This window comes from Podarcis tiliguerta (genome assembly GCF_965153285.1).
Source record: "Podarcis tiliguerta genome assembly, chromosome: 10".
NCBI classification, from domain to species: domain Eukaryota; kingdom Metazoa; phylum Chordata; class Lepidosauria; order Squamata; family Lacertidae; genus Podarcis; species Podarcis tiliguerta.
The window spans coordinates 33,461,518-33,485,187 of NC_139543.1; the positions used below are offsets into that span (position 1 = coordinate 33,461,518).

Sequence of the window (23,670 nt, forward strand, 5' to 3'; positions counted from 1 at the left end):
ACCTGCCAAAGGGCCAAGTCAGTGCACAAACCTCCGGCGGGACTGCTCGAACCGCTGCAGACCCCGAGCGAACCGTGGGAGAGGGTGGCCCTGGACTTTGTCACGGATTTACCCAGCTCAAGGGGTAAAACGGCAGTGCTAGTGGTGGTGGACATGTTCACTAAAATGGCCCACTTCATTCCATGCGCGAAGGTGGCCACGGCAGAACAGACCGCCAAACTGTTCATAGACCACGTCTTCAGGGTGCACGGTCTGCCACGGTCTATCTTGTCCGACAGGGGGCGCCAGTTCATTTCGAACTTCTGGCAGAAACTGATGGGTTTCCTGAACGTCAAGATCAACTTAGCGTCGGCGAGACACCCGCAGACCAACGGCCAAGCGGAGCGCGTCAACGCCATCATGCAGCAGTACCTGAGATGCTATGCAAATCAGCAGCCGACAACATGGGTGGACTACCTGCCGCTCGCTGAGTTCGCCTACAACAACACGAAGCACGTGTCAACGGGGGTGACACCGTTCTTCGCCAACAACGGGAGGCATCCCAGAACCTTCCCGGGATTAGGGAGACTGGGGGAGGGAGAGCCACAGGCAGCGGAAGTCTTGGCGGCAGAATTGCAGGAGGTTCATGAACAGCTTAGGAGGCAGTTAGAGCTTGCAAAGCACGCATACAAACTGCAGGCTGACAAGCACAGAAGGGTTGGGGAGGACATAAAGGTGGGAGACTGGGTGTGGTTAGCGGCACACGCAGTGCCGACCAGATCACTAGCTAAGAAGAAACTCGGACATAAGCAGCTAGGACCTTACCAAGTTGAAGCACGGATCAATCCGGTGGCTTTCCGGTTGACACTTCCGGAGGGATCCAGAATGCACCCAGTATTCCATAGGTCGGTGCTCACGCTCTACAAAGCACCTCACCGATTTCAGGCGCAGGACACGGCACCAGACCCATATGGGGAGACCCCCCCAAGGAGGGAGTCGCCAGGAAGGGAGCCCATCAACCAGGTCACAGAGATTTTAGACTCGAGATGGGGGGAAGAGGGAGTAGAATACTTTCTCGCCAGTGAAGGTACCCCGGCCAGCGCCAACCGTTGGGTGCCGGACTATGCCCTGAACGAGCCTCTTCTCAAGGAGGAGTTTCATGCCTTGTTCCCACACAGGCCCATGCCAGCCGAGTATTTCGACGACTGGCTTTTCACACCCACGCTTTCAACCAGCACCTTCCAGGGGTTCACCTCGGACGAGGAACCAGCAACGGAAACACGTTCCCCGGAGGGCTCGCCCTCGGGGTTTGCCTCAGACCGCTCGTTTTGGTGGGACGATCGAGGAGAGGAGCGGTGGAGCAGGAGGTGGCTGAGGGGTCCTTGGCGGGCAACGGACCCAGAGGACACCGAGGGTGAGATGGACATGGACAGGCTGGGGGAGGACGTTGGGTTCGAGCATGGCGGCACGGAGATGGAAGCAGAGGAGATCGAGGTCGGCGAAGACAAGGAGGACGAGCCGGACTTATCCGGATGGATGCACGCCACGGGGGACGAACTGTATCCGCCATTCACCCCCACAACGACGGAGCACCCAGCACCCCCGCCGGAGGAGGGGGAGGGGGGAACGGGGGGCTTCGAGGGGGGGATGGATGTCAGGGGTTCAGGAGCAGAGTCACAGGAGAGGGAGGAAATGGAGAGCGAGGGGGAGGAGTCTGAAGGAAATGTCAGCGAAGACAGCAGTCCAAGGTCTCTGAGTCTCTCCAGTGACTCGGAAGATTCACAGAAAGGGGCCCCCATGGTCAGGGCAAGGGGAGTGCCCAGGGGGGCACCTCAGGAAGAAGGGGCCAGAGGGGACTCAGAGAGTAGCAGCTGGAAATCCGGACCAGCGTCCCCCCCAGAGGGCAGTAGGGGGGAGGAGTCCCAAGCATCGGGATCAGGTGGCGCGCGGGCAGCGGGAGAACGTGAGGCAGGAGCGACCACACCCTCGTCAGGGAGCGAGGAAACGGTCATCAGGAAAGTTAAACGCGCGCGCGCGCCAAGTTCAAATGTACAGGAAGGCGGCAAGGTGGGCAGCCCGGGTAGGGAGCCAGGTCCTAAAGCCCGCCGAAGAGAGGGGGAGGAGTCAGAGGGGTCAACGTCTGCCTCAGAAGAGTCCAGGAGGGAGGAGACCCCGGGGGGTAGTAGGACCCAGAGGAAGAGAGAGAGAAGGAAGAGGTGGAGTAAGATTAGAGTCTTAAACTGGTGCGCAGGGGGGGAAGACTCAGATGGAGCTTCGCCGGTCTAAAGTTCAGACGTAGAGCTGGGACGCGGAGGCTTTGAAATGGAAACTATTCTTCAATAAAGACTTTGATAATATACTATCGGCTAGCGTTGGTCCTTGGTGAGCTGGGACCCGGAGCCAGCTCTGACAGTTACTATAATACAAACATTTTTTCAAAAAGAGAAAATTAACAGCTAATATTTGAAAGGTCTTTGGTGGACTCTCTGCTAGAAGTGTCACGTGTCACTGTGTGTTCAAACAATCTCAACATTTAACAGCACAATCCTAAGCATATCTACCTAGAATTATGCTCTATTGAATTCAATGGCATTTACTTCTACTTAGGTATGGTTAGGATTTCAATGCAAGCTATTGCATCTGCCAGCAATATGCCCTCTGAAGTATATTGATTCTGGCTAGGTTCATATGGTTTATGATTATTTATTGTTTCATCTTAGCCAAGTATATTAGTGGCACTTACTCTCAAGTCAAATGTTATTCTATTTTTTAGAGTACCTGTAAAGTTGGTCAGCAAGACATAACTGAATATAGTATAGTCAGCTAATTGAGATGTAAAGCGATGTAAGACTATTGTAAAGCAGCCAAAGGTTAGTAATCGGGGAAATAAAGTGTACCTGTCTTGAGAGGTAAGTAAATCAAACTGTGTAATGAGTTTAATGGCAATGGAGAAAGGATAGCTTGGGCTAGATCTAAGTAAAAGGCAGTTGGATTAATGCAATCATTCTTATCTATGTCTTAGCCGTTTTTCTTAGGTGCATTGGTTTCTGGCATCTTGTGTGCAAGACACCTTTGTGTGCCTTCTGTTTCTATAGGTCCTCAATTGTAATATGCAGCATGGATATAGAGCAGGGACTGTTTCCTCTTTGATATTTGGAACTGCTCTGAAAGCTGAAGAACAATATATGGACACAATACTGACTATCATTAAAATAGACAATTGCCTGTTTAGATCACATGGAAGTCTTTTTGTTGGCTTCAGTGAAGTCCAGAATCATCCTGAACAGTGTGCATTTCAGTTTAACAGCACGTGGTGTATGTTGAAACTGGAGTAATGATTCAGGCTCCCTTAGTAAACAGGGTTTCTTGAAAACAGTTTCTTAAACAGGGTTATATACAGCTTTTTGGCAAGGCTCTAAACACAGTCCTACAGAGGGGTTTCTTTTAGTCCAAAAGAAGAATAGGAGGAGACCATCTAGGCTGGATTGTACCAGTGCACAGTTAATTCACTGTGGCCAAATTCACTTAATCAGTCCATCTAACAATACCTTTGATGGTCAATAGGAGGAGGGCAGCTGTCTCCCATCAAAAGGGACTTGGCCCTCTTCCTTTCTTTAAGTGTCAGTTAGCAACCCACCTATGTACCCTTTTCAGAGTGCAGGATTGGCCAGTCACCAGCAAGAACTGTAAGAATTACCAGTATCAGCACCATGCTCTAACCGAATTATTTTATGTATCCTGGATTGCCCTTTTCACCTATTACTGTGCTGTTCTGATCAGGACCGTGTGGTTAATTTGGCTTAATTGGCTGCTAATCTGTCACATCTTGGCATTTTCAGCATTTAAGGTTAAGTACCCCAAGGCACCTTTTGCGAAGGCCATCTGACAAATCACCTGACATTGCAAGGTGGCTTGAGGCTTTTGCTTGGTTTGAGGACGTGCCCTGCTGGATGGCAGGGGTTAGGCTCCCCTTCAGCTCCCCTTTGGCAATGAAAACATCTCCAATTTAAAGATGGTGTTTAGGTTTATGCCAGGTGGTGTTTTCCAAACAATGAAAGCAATATTTTTTTGGCATTCCTTTGCTATCTTCCAAAATTCAGCCTGCAGGTGTTTAGTCCCATGCTGCAGATTCTTTCGTACTGCTAATAAAGTTGTGGTCATTTAATACCATCTTCTTGGGTCTCTATTCTAGGGTGTGGGGACTAATACTCATATACTGTGTACCACTGTGGCTCATTGTTAAATTGGCAATGTTGCATTGTGCTGAGAAATGAAAAAAGGTTAGTATTAACACTTCAAATAGACCTTATTTCCTTGTTCTAGTTTTGTAACCTCAGGTTCTGAAAATAAAGAAACTCACAGGTTGACACAGGTTAAATTAAAACAAACAAATTATTCCTTACCCAATTCATGAGAAGCACAAGGGTCAGAAGTCACTGCAGGTTTGAGTGCACTTTTAACACCCATTGATTTTGATGAGCTTCAAGCGTGCTTATGTTTGTTTGGGCTTGTTGTCATCATAGATTTCATTTCTCTACAGTGCTCTGAGACCAACTAACTCCAGAAACAATTAACATAACTGTATGGTGGTCAGTCTTCCATAGCCACTAACGACACATGCAGTGTCCCTATAATCTCTGCTTACCAGAATTGGGAACAAACTCTAGGGAAGGCTATGTTCACCATGCCCTGTTTGTAATCCGAGTCTGGGTATTTGGCTACCTCTGCTGAATATAGTTTGCTGTGTTCAGATGGATCTCTAATGTGATGCAATATAGCAACTGCTATGACCTTGTGTCCTACCTTTTGTTTTGTTTTGCATTAGAATAATAGCATCCAAAAGTGATGGTGTGCCATGTTCCATGTACAGTGGTACCTCAGGTTAAGAACTTAATTCGTTCTGGAGGTCTGTTCTTAACCTGAAGCTGTTCTTAAACTGAAGCACCACTTTAGCTAATGGGACCTCCCGCTGCTGCCGTGCCGCCACCGCGTGATTTCAGTTCTCATCCTGAAGCAAAGTTCTTAACCCGAGGTACTATTTCTGGGTTAGCGGAGTCTGTAACCTGAAGTGTCTGTAACCTGAAGCATCTGTAACCTGAGGTACCACTGTATAGCATAAATATGTTGCTTTTTGAGAAATGAAATATGAAGAAAGGGCTGCACGGCCTTGTTTATTATGTTTTCTGCTGCACCTTATTACAGTACTAGAAATTTGCCTGCCTTTCTCACTGGTACTCTTACAGCACACTTCTCTCTGCTTTACTGTACAACTTCCTGTCTGATTTTCTTGCTCTCCGTACCTTGTATTCCTTACCTGATCTGCATGGTCCTCCTCACTGCTGCTGTCAGGATGATAGAGTGCTGTGAGTTAAACAGCAGTTCTCTTTGCTGAGCTAAGCCAAAGATCATTCCTGTATCTGAGTTGCTCTGTTTATTACAGGGCACCACAATACCAGAGAATAGAATGAATACCAGAGAATATAATAAATACCCCTTATTTCTACTTTTTATACTTCTAAAATGGGTTGTATTCAACCAGGGATACCCACTGAAACTAATGAACCTGAGTTAGTAATGTCCAGTAATTTTATTCAGCCTATACAGAGTGGCCAGACAGAGCCCAGAGTGGTGCACACACACCCTTCCAATCAGTCAATAAAAGAGGCATTATCACCGGTGGGGGTGGGGGGGTGGGGAGGGAACCACAATGCAATAATACATTTTAGCCAAACAGAAGCACTTGAAGAGGGAATGGAGCAAGGCCTGTATGGATCGCTACACCTGTACTAGTCCCAGCCTCAGATGTGAAACTTGCCTTCTCAAGAAAAGTCTTGCTCATGGTTGGTAGGGTGTTTTATCTCCAATACTGAGCAAAATGGTTCTTTAATACTTCATAATCAGTGCAATGCTTTGTTTTGTTTTACTATAAAATGGTTACATCTCTGATTTTTAATTATCAAAGAAAGGAACGAAGGAAAGAAAAAGAAAAACTCACCCAGGGCATATGTGTCCCCAGCAATTTAGCTTTCAAGTAATATCCCTGTTTGTTTTCAAGACTGTCACTCACTCTTAGTCCATGGTGTAGGTTTTGTTGTACCTTGGACACACCTATCTTGGACATTAAACCCATAGGAAAATTGCAATGAAAAGCAGGGTGAGAGTACATTGTTATTGACTACCTGTCTAGAGTACACCTTGGATATATTTTCTTTCTCTTCTGCTCGGTGACCAACAAATTGAATGATGGAGGAGATAAAAGGAAGGACATACTTGCTTGGCAGCCTTTCCAAGACTGAAACAAAATGATAAATAACAGAAGGTTTGGGGTCCTGTGCATGGCATCTCAATCTGTACAGGGAAGATGCTATTTACTCGAAAATGAGGCAGGGAGAAGATAGAGGGCATATTCATTTGACTTTTTGACAGGGGTAGAGCCAGAATCCAAGCCAATTTCAGAGAATGCTTTGTGTGGAAATAACAAATTGCTGGGCCAGTGATAAGTGGCTCTGGGGGACTCTATGAATCAAGACAGACTCCAGCTTTTGGTAGACGATAAATGATAGGGGACTCCCCCGCCTTGAAAAATAGTGCCCCTCCCACAAGACACATCTCACAAAGCAATGGCATTAAAAGACCCCAAGGTGAAATGCTAATGTTAGTCCATTCTATAATTTTGTTTGTAACTTTGCAAACTTAGTAGACTATGCAGACAGACAAGACATGAAATGTGACACTGGGGTTTTATAAGAATTTGTGCATTATTATTGAAGCATGCAGGCCATGATTAGCATACCCAGTCTTCCTGAATTCTACAAGAAATATGGCAGAATTCTAACTTGACACCAAAAGTTTTACCTGATTAAAAGAAACCTACTGGAAAATAGTGGTCCAAGGATAAATGAAGAAAAATCATCTCAACTATGTCCCCCTAACTTTTCACAAGATAGTGCTGTTCTGAAAATATTATGCACTTAAAATGAATACAGTATTTAAAATCACAGAAACTTTCTTTTTTAAAAAAGTTAATACAAATTGAATTTAGTTTTTAATTGCACTAAGTAAATCAATATTTTACAGATTTTAGCATATACTTGAAAACAAGCATCAGCTGCTTTACTTATTAATTATTATTATTATTATTATTATTGTAGTTACACATTTTATAACTTCATTGATCTATTATGTCCTTCTACAAAAAGGTACAAACCACTGAATTCTGTTTTTCTATCTCTTAATTACTTTACACTAAAGTCAAACTAACACACCGCCCCCAATGCATCATTTTTGCTTTCAGACCACATATCTGATTTCTCAGTACAAACATGAGTTTGAATGGGTCTGTTGCCATCACAACTTGTTTTGTCCTTAAGATGCTGTTGCTGTCTTTTTTCTGTAGCTTTCTTGATTGTGCTAAGGGGCTCCAGATGTTTTTGGCCTACATCTCCCACGATCCCTAGCTAACAGGACCAGTGGTCAGGGATGATGGGAATTGTAGTCTCAAAACATCTGGAGGGCCGAGGTTGAGGAAGCCTGGGCTAGTCTGATTCACAAGGCAGTGACTAAAGGACTGATGGTGACCACGTATGGAAATAAGGAGGCAAGACACAAAGGTTAGGTGAACTGGGCCACATTCATTAATTTAATGCAACACATTTACAGAAAGGAAGCAGGCTGTGTGATGCTAACTGCACACAACAAACTCTGTGAGCCAGCGCTGCCAAGGTAAGAGGGTAGTGTTTAAGGGAAGGTACTGCCTTCCCATGAACATCACCCTTTTGGGTGAGTAGGGTGCTTCACCACCTTCCAGGGCTCCACAACTCCGAGTGGGTGTTTGCAGGTGGGCCTCAAAAGTGTTCGTCACTCTACCAGCAAGTCTTGAGACCCTTCATCCTTAAAGCTGCCTAGATCTGAACTGCCTGATGACTTCATGCACCTACCTGCCATGGAAGATTACAGGTCTAGCTTAGTCTAGCTTTGTGTTGCTTAGTCTAGCTTTGTGTTGTTGGTTATGAGCCAGGGGCTAAAAGCTGCAATTTCACACTTTTTGAGGATTTGCCATAAGGTTGCAGTTTCATCCTTGGAAACTGCATTGAAACCAGTGGTGCTTCTAATAAATGCATTTACTTTAAAGGCTGTTCAGTACATTGTGTTGGACAAAAGTGAAAACTGGGCAATCACACTTAGTTGGAAATAAGCCCCACTGGACTCTTTGATGGGACATTTCTCAGTATATATGTTGAGGAAATGACTGTATAAACCTTTTGTGCATACTATATTTTTACTGATAATTTGCTTTTCAGTTAACCAGCTTCTTCCACGTATAAAAAAAATATATAGTAATAATTAAATGTCTTTCCCCCCTCCTCAACAGATTCACAGACAGGATGTAACCTTTAAAAATGGAAGCTTGTATAGGAAGCAACAGATAACAGTTGGAGCTTAAAGGAGCGGATGAACATTTCTCTTTGGATGTATTGTCTTTTAAGAACGATATGTTGATTCAGAAGGTCCGAAGAGAGAATCGTGAAATTTATTTCCTCTACCCAGTCACTGGATTCTTAAACCATTCCTTGGAGGTGGTGAATTTCCACTAAGGTGTGTGATGGAAAAAGCAGTGCGTCTCTGTGTCCGTAGCCCATACATTTTGGATTAGTTTGCTGTTCCAAGGTACAAATTCCATTTTGAGGGACAAGGACCGGATGTGATGGATTTACCTTCAGAAATGAGCAGGCATGGAAGGAATCCGCTCAGCCACAAGCTAGAAGATCAGAAAAAGGTAAAAACTTACTTTTGACAATTGAATGCCTTTTAAAATTCGTATCCCCTTTCTCCACAAATATGTATTTTTAAAATTCTCTAACCTTTACAAACCACTGTGTAAAATTAAATGTGTTCTTCTATGTATCCTTATTGCTATCAGTCTGTTTCTGTGCAGCTGATTTTCATTGCTACCTGATAATCTGACTTCCAAAGGGTCTTGAAATTATCTGGCAAATTGGTTGTCAAAAACATTCACTTTCCTGCCGTTTCTGACTCCGTGCCAAATGTCTCCTGTAGTAAGCAATATTGTTAACTTTGTGCTGACCTTGTTTGAATACGTTCTTCCTTGCGATGGGAGTGACAATTTGCTCTTCCCAGACTCTTCCGATGGTAACTGTGAAAACTGCATTTCAGTGTAATTAATGCATGCTAGCATTATGTGTAGAACGATCAAATGTGTTTCATTTGCTTTTAAAAAATGGTCTTTAATTGAAGGAAATAGAATAATTAAGCTATTGGATAGTCACATCCTGTTTCATGTTTCCTGGGATAATTTACAAACTTGATGAGGAAGAATACTTCCTGTTTTTAATAGGTGCCCTGTACAGCTGTTATTACACTATGAGGGAATACAGGTGCAGCAGAGGTGTGTGTTTATCCCTGTCCCCAATGTTGTGTGGGATGAAAGTTAACTTCTACAGCAGAGAACCTTTTTGTCTGTGGAGGTTCCCTCCATAATGGAGAACCTTGATTCTGACAGATCATTACAGTGACCGGTTGAAAGTCAATTGATCTTCATTTTGTAAAAAACAAAAACCAACCACAAACACCAATGCTATGTGCTCTAAAAGAAAGCCCCTTTGGGAGCTGTAGAGGAGACATTGTGTGGCAAAAGTAAGGTGCTCACCAGTGGATATTTTCGGAATATCCTTCTGCAGAGAAGGAAGTTGGCCTTGAATGGTTTCTTCTTGTCTTCTTTCTAAATGTTCCATTTGCTGTGTGCAAAGCTATGAAGAAATGCAGTTACTATTGCTTGCCTTTCATGGATGTCTGAACAGCAAAATCTATCCCATTTAGTTTGTGTTGATTGTGGCTGACTTAGGCTTCTCAGTATGTCATAATTGGTAGAAGGTTGAATAACAGTGCAATCCTATACATATCTACTCAGAAGTAAGAACCACTGAGTTCAATGGGACTTACTTCCAGGTAAGAGGGTATATGTTTGTAACATGAGACTGCTGTGTTTGCCATTGAGGCAAAGGGAAATGGATTTTCCTTCTAATGTCACCTGTGTTCAGTTTCATAGCCCTGTGGTGGGTTTTATGGCTGTCTGTATAACAATAGGTGTGGTTTGAACAATCTGCTGATTGTTGTGGTTGCACTGTATTTTGTCTATTGTGTATGAAGTAACTGATATGTATGAATCCAGTTTCTAGTGTTTTACATCCCAAGTTTTCAGTCTTGAAATGCCAACACTTCAGTTATAGAACCACCATTTTCAACTGGAGTCAGGTTGGTGAGAACCATTGAAAACCTTATTTATCTATTTTGCTAGTGGTATTGAAGATATTGGTTACTATAATTGGTTGTTGAATTGAATTTTAATGTCTGCACTTTCATTTCCAACAATAAAAAAAAATCATAAGAAAATCAAGTGTTTCTCTGCTTGTGAAGCAACAGCTGCTAACAAATTAGACAGCACTTGGAAAAATTGCTCATTTTTATGACTTCAGGAAACATTGCAATTCATGAGCACAGGGCACTGGTCAATGTTTCGGGAACTAACATTGCTGACCTTGTAATGAACTTAATATTTCACAATGTTAGTATTGTTGAGTTGAATTGTTATATTTGGATTTTAAATGAAATTGTACCAGGCTGTCTATTGTAGTGATGCATTGATAGGTGTTAGTTTGTGTGTTATTCATCACTTAGGGCATAGTTATGTGGAAATGCAGCATACAAATTAAGATAATATAACAACACTGACTCAGCTACAGTTCTACCAGAGTCCTTGAACAGATTCTTTCTGAGCCATCCCTAAACTGGTGGGCAGTATCCACTCATTTAGGCTGAAGAGATGATTTACATAGGCCTGGTTTGCATGTAATACTAAGTCAAACTCACTCCAGACAAACCACCCACTGTATCAAAGGTTTTGTTCTTGGCTGACCAAGAGAGTGGATGAAATGCTAAGCCAAACCATGATATCTTTTCTCTGACAATGCTTCCTGTGACTCATGTATGCATCACCATGCAGCTCTGGAAAGCATCAGTGCCATCTCAGAAGAGGCATTCTCTCCTTTATGGTTATTTATTTAACATTGATAAAAATATCACAAATGCAAAACACATTAACATAAAGGATAAGATTTTAGAGTCTTCTCCCTTTTCTGACTTTGAAGGTAAAACTACTTTCAGAAATCCTCAATGAATGCAGTATATTTTTGCTTAAGTGCTCTACAGAACTAGTTTGCTGGATGCAAACTGCTCATATTGCTTACTATCTTCAAAGGACACCTGCTAGCACTGAACAGACAAAGAGGAATGCTTGAATGACTGCTGCAGCTGTAGCCTTGTCGGGCTCAGGAGATGTGTATTTTATGTGTGTTCCCATTCCATGAGGCACTTTTTACAAAACATGGTCTTGCCTTGCAATGTTGCATTTATTAGTTACTGCAATGCATTTCACCAGCAACAGGTTTGAGCTCCTGTTGCTACCACATAGCTGATCGCAAATTAATTTCATTAAGGCATAGTAGCAGCTATACTGTTTTGCGTCTGTGCTCAAAACAGCTCAGCTATTTAGCAATTGTTTGTGTTAGCAGGTTCTTGTGTTGCTGAAATGAACAGTGCTTCATATTTATTGATAAGCACTAGGTGAAGCGAGTTGCAGGGGAGGGGAGCAGGGAGGGGAAAGAGAGTTCGGTCTGATTACTTTCTTGGCTTGGGGTAATTGTATATTCAGTGCCAACTAGATTCTCTGTGAGTGGATTGATGTGGCATCATGGAGATCTTCCTGTACTCACACACTTGTGACATCATCACAGTGCTTTTAAACATTTCCCCTCCAAAGCTCTTGCATCTGCAATCCCGAAGAACTTGGCTGTCAGTGTTTAAATTGTCTTCCACCTCTGAATGCCTTGGAGAAGAACTTGACAAGATGACACTAATGTGTGAATGTATTTCATAAACCAAAATACAAAATGTGTGGGTTATTTTATTCAGGAAAAAAAACCCCTAATGATTAAGTGTTACAGCTTTGTATACCTGTGGGAATTAAATAGCATTTTTCTATAAATATGAAACAAAACAACAGCTTATGTTAAAATTCAAATGGCTTTTTTTCTTCTTTAATTGAACAAGTTCATGACCATCATTTCCTTGTCTTTCCTTCCCCACAATGTTGTCAGTTTTCCATGTGATGATGAGATCAGCTGATGGCATGTAAAATTGCCCTTCATCGTGTCCCTGCTTTCCCAATTAAGAGAGCTGTCTGGATCCTGCTCTTATTGTACTTATGCCTTGTGGTAGACCAAAACCATAAACAGGAGCAAGGCACACAGAATCATTAGCTTATAATGATAGCACACATCTAATCTGTGGATAACTGCTGTTGGTTTCACAGGCACCATCAGCCCTGGGTGAGTGTAGTGATGGTCAATGATGGGGAAAAACCTATATGAACAAATTACTAGGAATCTGTCACCTTCCGTGTGTTTTCAGGCAGGGATGGGAGTAGCCCTGGGTCTGCAGAACTGAAGGGAATATGCTTTGGTCCTTTCTACTGACCTGAGACCTAAGGGTTTGTTGGAGATTGCATCACTTGTCTTCTAGGAAGAACATTGCAGAAAGGGAAAAAACAGGTTGGTCAAAGAAACAGTGGCTGTGGGAGTGCTTGATTCCACACTTCTTGCTTGAAAGAGCACTTCAGTCCAGCTACTGTTGCTGGGTAGATTTAGGCTTTCAGTACCTTTTACCTCCTGCAGAGGCAGGGGATTTTTTAGGATGGTCCCTTCTTGGAGGCTGATGGATCCAATTGTCTTCCAAGCAGCTCTAGAATATTTTCTGGCTGATATGACTGGTGCTCCTGTTGAAACCCTGGCCAATTTGTAGAACATGAGAATGGCTTGGGCCATGGATAACATGATCACCCCTCAGCTTCATATAGTCTGCTTGGCTCCTTGGTGTACTCCAGAACTCAGGGCATTGAAACAAGTTGGGAGACGGCTTGAACACAAGTGGAGGAAAACTACAGACAAATGCAATCAAACACTGGTGAGTGCTTATTATCAAGTTTACTCAGTGACAGTGAAGGCAATAAAGAAGGCATACTTTGCTGCCTCCAGTGCATCCTCACCATGCTATCTGGCAGTGATTTTCTGGGTAGTATGGGGCCTTTTTACAATCTGGTCCAAAGTAGGTGGTAGAACCAGTGGTAGCTCTCTGTGACTCATTTGCAAAACATTTTGAGGATAAAATCACTTGCATATGCCAGGACCTTGACACTGCTGTTACAGGAGATGAATCTCAAGAGGCATGCAGACCAGTATGTAGTCCAGTTATCTTAGCAAAGTTTGAAGATATGGACACAGTGCTTGGTTTGGTCCAGGCTCTTACTCCTTGCCCCTCATTGCTGATAAAAAGTAGCAAGGAGGGGACAGCTGATTGGGCCAGGGTAGTGATTAATACTTCCTTGTGAGAGGGGCTGGCTTTTAAATATTGCATTGGTTTCAAGTATTATTGAAATCTGTTGAAAGTCACTTTGAGGCTAGTTCAGAAAAGAAGTTAAGAAACCACACCTTTTTTATTGGCTGTATCTAGCATCTGGTTAATTAATTTCACTTAGTTATTTGTACTGCACAAATTTGTACTGTACATTTTATAAAAAGATGACAGCCCTGTGATTAACTTACTCCAAATTGGGGAAAATGAAACCTGTGGCCCCACATATGTGGTTGGACTCCAAATCCCATCAGCTCTAGCCAACATGGCCAGTGGTCAGGGATGATGGGGCTTGCAGTCCAGCAACGACTACAGAACTACAGGCTCCTCATTCCTGCTCTAGTTCTAGCTTCACAGTTGCTGTATGGTTTGTGAGCACTTACTGAAACAAAGGTGATCACCACAGTTTTTATTTTTTTAAAACTGAGCACTATATTTCATTGTATACATGTACAACAGATCTAGAATTGCTGCCAGCATTCTGCTTACTTTAAAAATGTGTTGCCCAAGTGATGTAAGACTACTGTAACTATTTAGATTTAGAATCAAATAGAAGAACATAGAGACTTTTTTTGTTTTTAATGTAGCCAGGAATGTGCATTGCTTTAGTTGTCGTAATAAATAGCATACATGATCTTAAATTGTCCTGAAAGGCATTGCCATTCAGCAGCCCACTCATGAGAATTCACACTTTCTCACTTCTTTCCCCTGGAAATTCCTGAGGTACTGAAGTATATCGCACAAGGTCAGTTGCATCCCTCCTGATTTCCTTTGGTTCAGCATCACACATTGCACGCATTGCACTCTTATGTAATCAATTGACTTTGAAGTTTGCAATGAAAGGATGCAAACTTTGGTTTGTGACCAAAGGATGCTGTCAGTGCAGCTTGAAATCCATACCTACATGGCAAGAATGCCAATGAATTTGAAATCTGCTTACCCAAGCAATCAGCTGTTGAAGCAGCCTCTGGATTTGAAGTACCCTTGACTGCTGTATTCTGTGCCTGGAGCGGATGAGATAGATGAAGATGCTTTTTGAGCATTTGTGCGCTGGAAAACCCTCTAGTACCCATGAGGATTTTCCTGCTTGAGGAACAGAAGTCAAGCGTATACATAGATAACTAATTCTCTGTATTATGCCAAAGAGCAGAGAAATATTTGTGACACATACCTCACTACTTTTAGTGAATGAGCAGCAAAAGAAGGTAGCACTGCTGTTACACACACACACACACACACACACACACGAGAGAGAGAGAGAGAGAGAGAGAATTAAGGCTGTCTCATTTTCGAATTAGTTTTAGAAAAACATGCTCATTGTCTATATTAAAATTAAACTGTGAAACTTAGCATTTTAAGTTTGTTGACAACACTATTGCTTCTTTTATTTATTGAAAATATCTGAGATTTATCCAGCAGTGCAATTTGGGGTTCCAAAATTAGGGTCGCAGGTTTCCCATTCCTGATTTAGGAAGTCAGGGTCAGTTTAGCACTCTGAGGAGTCACTAAGATGGTTCAGGAGTTTAAAAGCATAGGAGAAAATATTTCCTTTTTAATGGTGTCTAATCAGCAGGCTCAGTCATCAATAACATCACAGGGTGATCCACCCATGAGGTGGAATAACTGTTCTTGATGTAAGCCTGCATGTAAGCAAGTAACATCCAAAAAATTAGGCGACAACCACTAGGAATAACCTTGAGAAATAGAAAGGATATAGCCATTCCTTTCCTGCCAGACAAATGTGTGGATTTAAAGCAGGGATGGGGAATGTGTAGCCTCAGATGTTGTTGAACTACAACTCACATCATCCCTCACCATATTTCCGAGCACAATTCAAAGTGTTGGTGCTGACCTTTAAAGTCCTAAACGGCCTCAGTCCAGGATATCTGAAGGAGCGTCTCCTCCCCCATCGTTCTGCCCGGACACTGAGGTCCAGCGCCGAGGGTCTTCTGGCGGTTCCCTCACTGCGAGAAGCCAAGTTACAGGGAAACAGGCAGAGGGCCTTCTCGGTAGCGGCACCCACCCTGTGGAACACCCTCCCACCAGATGTCAAAGAGAAAAACTACCAAACCTTTAGAAGCCATCTGAAGGCAGCTCTGTTTAGGGAAGTTTTTAATGTTTAATAGGTCATTGTATTTTAGTGTCCTGTTAGAAGCTGCCCAGAGTGGCTGGGGAAGCCCAGCCAGATGGGTGGGGTATAAAATAATAATAATAATAATAATAATAATAATAATAATAATAATAATAATTACATTGGCCATGCTGGGATTTGCTGATGTGAGTTGGAGTAAAACAGCATATGGAGAGCAAAGTTTAAAGATTTAAAAGAATCTTGGAATTATGGAACATTGAGGAATGATGCCTCCTTCTTCCAGCCAGTGTTTTTGAAATGTAAAATCAATGGGTCTTCTCCATTCAGATGTTAGTTGCAATCATTCTCTTAAGTTTAATTTGCCATTTAGTAAATGGTAGTATTTCTCTAAACCCAGACAACAATGAAAGCAAAATAAGCCATTTGTGTTCCAGCTAGCAGATGACTACATAATAGAACAGACTTACAACAGTAAAGAGAAGACTAAAAAGTTACCTGCCTGGCTTCTGATGTCCATTCTTTAAAAGTCTTGCTTTTCTTCTTTGATTCCACTTGCCCTTTTCTTTTAAGGAGCCTTTAAGGTAGTTGACAAAATAATAAAATGCAACTTTTAATTGTTGCATGGGTTGGGCAGGAATTCATGGAGAATGCAGCTGGGGAGGGAAGCTACAATCCCCCATAAAAGCCAATGCTCTCTGGCAGAGGTGGGGAACTGGATCTTTCAAGTCTAGTTGGTTTGTGTGTGTTTGTAAGCCCACTTGCAGGTTTCCTCAACCCTAGTCTGCATATTCATTAGAAATAGAAAGTCCCCCAGAGCCAGCTGTTTCAAGGTAACCCACCATAATGGTTGCCTTCGAAATCTGCATGAAAAGTTCATATTTAGAATGTAGGATGGGAAAGCCGGGGAAGAGTTTGAACACAATACAACATTAGGAAATGGAACCTGCTGTCTCAAAGGTGAAATGGGGTCTCTGAGAGTAGGTGATCCTAAAGCTGCAAGCTGAGTCCTGGAGCTGACCAGAGTGCTGAAACGACCAAGTTCCTCTGTGTTGTAAAGCAACACCTGAATTAGAATGAGACCTGCCTGCATAGCTGACAGTTAAATATGAGAGAGAGCAGTAAAGGCGTATGAATTTATTTGTTTCTGCTTACCTTGTTTATTCATGTTCCTATAATTGCTGCATTTTTGTTCACATTTGTACATTTCTGCCTGATTTCAGATGAGTAAATCTGACATTGCTTCCTCACCAAGAGGTTAATAATGGTTACTAATGCCAGCCCAACCTGTAACTTCCTTACGTAGTGGCCTAAACTAGAATGCAGGGCTTAAAATACCAGTGCTTACACAACAAGCAGTAGTTGTGAAGCTGTGTAAAGTGGATGAGAAAGAACACAGGTGAGGTTCCTCTAACATGAAACAGTATGCTCAGACTTTGTTGTCATGGTTACAAATTATTTGCAATAGTACTGTTGTCCTATATAAGCTACTACACTATGCATCTCATTTAAAATACAGTGGTACCTCAGTTTACAAACTTAATCCGTTCCGGAAGTCAGTTCTTAAACCAAAATCGTTCTTAAACCAAGGCTCACTTTCCCTAATGAGGCCTCTCGCCGCTGGTGCACTTCCACCGTTTGGATTCCATTCTTAGACTGAGGTAAAGTTCTTAAACCAAGACCCTATTTCTGGTTTTGCAGAGTTCGTAAACAGGGCTGTTCTTAAACTGAGGTACCACTGCATCAGTATTTTTATTTAGTCACTTGGTTTGTTAATTAACAAAGTCGAATAGTATTATTAAATTGTAAAATAGCATACAATATAAAAGAAGTTGCATAAAAATAAATAAACAAATAAACAAACTTGCATATGATGAACTTTAAAGCAATTTGATCTATTTTGCATAAACTGATTAAAATGAAAATGGAAGATCTTCATAGGACTGGAACACCAAGAAGACGTTTACTATCTTATTTGGATAATTAAAAAACCCAGATAATGAAGTTTATATTATATTAAAAGAACACTAATTTCAGGGAGTCTACTTTTGGTTTCAAATAGTTCCAAGTTTCTGTGGGACTTTGTAATCATGCATAAGATTATGCTGTGGGTCACCTTAGTGCAATTAGTAATTTCGCCAAGCCACCACAATGCCCCCTCCCCACACCCAAATAGCACATGTAATAAAATAGTGCATATAATGGGGTTCATCTCCAAATGCAAGAAGCAATCAAGCTAGGGAATCTGCCGTATTCATGTGAATTTAATGCCCCTTTGAATCTAATGCACACCTCAGTTTTCGCAACGTAATTTGGCCAAAAAAGGTGCACATTACATTCGAGTAAATATGATAGTTTTGCTGTGATTGTTTCAACATAATATAGGTATTTTTTTACTGGGCTGTTTCCCCCAGCCAATTTTCTGTTTTATATATCTGCCTGTGCGGTGCAGCCTTGCTCTCCTCAGTGCATGATGGAGACTGGGCTGGCTATGCAAGAAGTAAGATTAATTATAGCACATATGGATGAAACCACTAATTACACACACTCTCACTGCATGCTTAGTAAAAATAGCTCAACTGTATTTGAGTTCAGTCAAATCAAATAGCACTTTCCTATTGAATTATTTGACCTATGCAGTGTACTCAATCAGAATTTCAAAAACAAGCAGCTTTTCAAAAGCCAAAACCAGTATGGGGGAGAGGGAGTAGTATAAGGCCCATGCAATACCTGTTGTTGAGAGTGCATGCACACACCCACACTGCATGTGCAATCCGTAAACAACCACATCTATTTCCTACTCATTTCCCCAAGCTATATTGTTTCTATTGAAACCATCATAGGCAATTCTATGGAATGTGGAGCTTAAATAATTGTTAATAGACCCCAGCTTGCTGAGTAGTCTGTCTGTTCCTTGATATTATTAATAAGTGACATTGAAAAGGCAATTTTAAAGCACAAGCTATATAAGGACAGTTTATATGCAAAGCCATCGCTGTGTGATTGACAAAGAAGAAATGAACCTCTAATTTGCAATCATTAAATCGAATGCTAAGTGTTTTGACTGAGATTACCAGTTCCTGGAAACCTCGGGATGTGCGAGTGCTCCTGTGCTCCTGTCTTGCTTGCGCACTTCTCATAGGCATCTCATTGGCTCTGGTGAGAACAGGATGCTGGACTAGATGGGCCACTGGCCTGATTCAGCAGGCTCTTATCTTCTTATCTAGCCCAGTGCTATCTCTACAAACTGGCAGCAGCTCTCTGGGATTTCAGAGAAGGGTCTGTGCCAGGCCCACTTTGAGATGCTGGGGCTTGAACTTGGGGCCTTCTACATGCAAGGCAGGTGCTTTACCACTGAGCTGCAGGTAGGCAGCAAACTTTTCTTCATGTGCAGAAATGTGTCTTCAGCTCACTCACAAGTGGGAGCTTGGATGCAGAATTTCTGTTTATCCCTGTATTATTGTCACCATTTCAGAGAGGCTATTCATACTGATATATAGGTAAAGGTAAAGGGACCCCTGACCATTAGGTCCATTCGTGGCTGACTCTGGGGTGGCGGCACTCATCTTGCTTTATTGGCCGAGGGAGCCGGCGTACAGCCTCCAGGTCATGTGGCCAGCATGACTAAACTGCTTCTGGCGAACCAGAACAGTGCACGGAAACGCTGTTTACCTTACCGCTAGAGCAGTACCTATTTATCTACTTGCACTTTGACGTGCTTTTGAACTGCTAGGTGGGCAGGAGCAGGGACCGAGCAATGGGAGCTGCTGATCTTCCGATTGGCAAGTCCTAGGCTCTGTGGTTTAACCCACAGCGCCACCCGCGTACCACACACACACACATATATATAGATATATAGTACCACAGTAAACAAATGGTATCAATGCAGCCTCATGCCAACTAGCTAAAATCATGCTGCTTAGGAGAGCTTTTGAGCCATGAACACTTTTTGAAAGTGTTCACTTTCAAAAGAACACTTTCAAATGAACACTTTTAAAAATTTGTTTTCAACTTGCTGCATTGTTTTTACTTGCTAGAAGATGCCAGATTGTTTTAATGGCTGCTTCGTTGCTGTTTAAAATTTTGATGTACTTTGATGTTGGCTGCCTTGAGTAAAGGTAGGATATTAATGTTTTAAATAGGTAGGTGTTATTCACCTTGTACTGAAATCCAAACACATGTCCCAGATTATTCTATTATTTCTAAATCTGGAATGAAGCTCCTTAAGACATTGCAAAATATAGCTGCATCTTATTCGTGGCCCCAGTGGAACCCTGTAGATGTGGCATGAATGGACCAGAAAGGGATCTACTTTAGTCTAGCCGACTTGCTCAGGGGAGAATTTGTCGGAGAAATAAAATTGTTGGGGACTTAATCCATTGCCTCATTTAAAACTTGCAATAATTAGTACACACACATTAAAAATGATGAACATCTCATTGGTTTGAAAAGGACAGAGAAGATGGCCCATCTTAATTAAAATAAAATTGTGTTTTCTTCCTCATCAATATAAAGGGGAGTGATTTTTTGGGGGGGGGAGGAGGAAGTGATTTGAGTAACTGTTTAATATTCCATAAAATTTTTGTGGTATTTTCATAGGCTTAACATTAAATCTTAATCATTGCACAAGGTTGCTATCGGCTTTGATCTCTTGTCCCAGTAGAAAGACTGTGCGCATGAGTCTGCAAGACCTTTTGGAACTGTGAAGTTCTAATTATCTTTTGTTCGCTGCTGCAGGGTTTTTGTGTCCTTGTGCCAGTCTCTTTAATTGCACAGAGGTTTGTGGACAGTGAAACTACCTGGAAAAGAACGTAGGAGATTAAGAGAAGAAAAACTGCCCTGGACCACTGAGAGCTGGAAAGTGTCTGGGGGCATGCTTCTAAAAGAGATGTTTCTGTGCCTCTTGAGAGCAAAAAGAAGCTGCTTAGAGACAGCAGACTGGATCCTTGTCTGCTCTGTCAGTCCTGGCTATATTGCACCATAAATTTAATAGAGACCTGGGGAGTGTGCAAATGCAAGGCATCGAATCCTGGGGAAGCCTGAAAGCGATTGTAAGGCAAGAGTTCTATATACTAGTTTTACTGGATGTGCGCATTTAGCAATACTTTAATATGTCCTTTTTAAATTAAAAAATAAATGCAGAGATATGCCAGAACAATCTCTGTCACTTGCCCTGTGGTGCACTGCCTTTGTATGATTAGTGTGAAGTCTTTTATTTATTTATTTATTTATTTGAATATAACTCTATCTATCATCTATCTATCTATCTATCATCTATCTATCTAATGTATGACATGGATGATGACATTAGAACACCTGACTGGAAGAAACAATAGAACATGGCAGATGGTTTCCTATCAAATCAATAAGCATTCTTTATCAGAAATTATTTATTATTATTTATTAAATCTATAAACTGACCTTGATCTGAAGATCTCAGGGCAATTCACAAGATAAAGAAAGCATTGTTTATGCATCCAGCTTAGCAGTGGCCTACCATGAGGAATACTTTCTGAGTCAGCACTCTGGAAAGGGCAGTAGATTTGGATCTGGATGCCATGCCCGCCTCCTTGCCACCTGCCTGCTTGCTTGAAGCAGCGGTGATACCTCCTCCCTGAGAAAGTTTCTTGATACTTGCATATTCCTTTCTATCATCCATCCAGGCAAGTACTCATCTATCTCCCCCCCAACCCCCAACATTCCTCCTCTTTCCATTCCATTGACCTCTTCCTCTGTCCCTTTTGCAGCATGGGTCACAGCTGGACACTGAAGCTGTTCTCTTGCAAAGGCAGGAGCCTGCCCATCAAGAGATAGCTGTACATGCAGCACAGTACTTGAGCAGGACTGTGTGGGTTAGTGTTTTGATAGAGGTACAGAAAAGGAAGGTAAAATAGGACAAAGTGCAATGGGGAGGAAAACTGCTGTGAGTGAAGCAAGGGAGACAGAATGGAAAATGAAAATGGAAGGGCAGAAGGGCAGAAGGGGACAGGAAAAGCAAGGAAGGCTTTGCCTATCCTCCTCCTTTCTTCTTCTACATTTTGTTCGCCTTGTTTCACTAAACTCCCTCCCCTTATTTCTCTGTGTTTATAACTAAAGGCATGTTGGCGTAACCAGACATAAGAAGAGGTTAATTTCCTTCATGGAGTATAAATCACCATGGATGAGCTAATCGTAGGTGCAAGTTCAGCCAAGGCAGTTGTGATGATAATGGCCCAGTGCCTCGACTATATCTGTGATTAATGTACTTCAGCTCAGTTAGTTAGTATGTGAGTCATCAGTCTATTGGTGTTATTTGTCCAGTGTTGTGCTTTGAATTCCTGGAGTTTATATGGAGCAATGGAGATACTTTGTACTCGTATCTAGCTGTATATAACTGTATCTAAGTCCAGAACTGTTTACTGAATGTTATCTTCCGTAACAGTAAACTATTTTTAAAATAAGATTTTATTAAAGCTTTTTAATAATACAATAAGTTAAAAGAAACCAATCTAAATATAAACAGAAAGAGAAAGAGAAAACACCAAATGAAAACCAAAAAAACGTAGAAAAGAATAAAAATAGCAAAATATTTAATCAGTTATTCAGGTGTCATACTGCTATTGTGATTTCTTTCTTTTCTTTCTTTCTTTCTTTCTTTCTTTCTTTCTTTCTTTCTTTCTTTCTTTCTTTCGTCTTATCAATTTGAATCAGGTAACTAAAATAGTACAAAATTTTACAGAATTGTATAAAAATCATGTTCAAAACATTCTTGCAATTCATGTGCATTATACCTTTCTATTTTTATGTCACTTGGAATATATATTAACTAAGGTGCCAAGAGGATTAGAAATAGTCAAGATCATTTTCATTTGTATCTTTCTGTAGCTGTAAACAGTAGAAAGGCCTCATCTGTCTGTGAGCTCATCAGCCTGCATCTTCTGCCAAGAGCTTTGTGGTGATAGTCCTTATTAGATCTAATCTCTGGTGTTGGCTGTGACATTTCTATGCACTGTACAAGCAATTTAATGAGACTGAGGAATCCATATGTTAAAATGTTTGTGGTTTATTTTAGTTTGGATGCTGGAATGTTTGACACAATGAACTGCTGATGAAGGAAAAATTGGGAATTAAAATGTTTTTGTCTGCACCACACAAGAGATCTGGCTTCAAAATATCAGTTTAGAAATGTGCAAGCCAAGCAAGAGTAAGCTTAAAACTCTATGCTGATAATCCTAAAACAGTCACCCTTGAACACTAGTAGAATATAGGATATAAATCTATGTATATTAGTTTTGTTCTAGAAACAAAAGGTGGAGAATGGACTGTTTATTGCTTTGCGTATTTAACTTGGTTAAATGAAAGTAGCTTTTAACTTTGCAGCATAGCTTCCCAAAGGTACCCAGAGTCCTATCATTAAGACAATAAGGTATTGTCGCACCACAAAAAGGCTGCGTACAAAAATAATTTGAACTGTCAAAGTGCACTTGTGCTTTTTTCAAACAAATATTACTTTCTCCAGGATCTTAGGGAAAACCATTTCTAGCAGATGCTTCTGTGCACATCACTGATTGGCCAGTGATTGGGAGTTAATAAGTCCCCTGGTTTTCCGATGATTAGAAAAATTGATTTTTTTAAAAAGATAAGGAGACAACAAACATTTAGTTCAATAAACTTGCATGTATCACTTCCAAAAATAAAAAGGCAAACCTGAAGCATTCAGCATTCACATTACTGGCAAATTTCCATTAAACGTCTTATTAAAGTGAGGTGAAAAAACCCCATGATGAAGCCCCGTTCCCCCCATCCACTTTTCTTCAGAGCATAATATATTACAATAGACAAGGAGAGAATAGTACAGTGGTACCTCGGGTTACAGACGCTTCAGGTTACAGACTCTGCTAACCCAGAAATAGTACCTCGGATTAAGAACTTTACTTTAGGATGAGAACAGAAATTGCGCGGTGGTGGCGTGGTGACAATGGGAGGCCTCATTAGCTAAAGTGGTACCTCAGGTTAAGAACAGTTTCAGGTTAAGAACAGACCTCCAGAATGAATTAAGTTCTTAACCTGAGGTACCACTGTATGATGAGAATAGCAATGACACAAGGCAAAACTGGAAGAGGATGGAGACATACTGT

At 41.7% G+C, this 23,670-nt stretch overlaps 1 protein-coding gene across 4 annotated transcripts in view; it reads left to right on the top strand.

The window, feature by feature from the left end:
• The window catches only part of NAV3 (neuron navigator 3), a 441,074-nt gene that overhangs the window by 107,735 nt on the left and 309,669 nt on the right, over window positions 1-23,670 (top strand). For all 4 annotated transcript variants that reach the window (XM_083400914.1, XM_083400916.1, XM_083400917.1 and 1 more), the window contains exon 2: window positions 8,351-8,755. In XM_083400914.1, coding sequence (XP_083257040.1) covers window positions 8,684-8,755 — 72 coding nt within the window. In that variant the 5' untranslated portion in view covers window positions 8,351-8,683. The remainder of the gene's footprint in view (window positions 1-8,350; window positions 8,756-23,670) is intronic.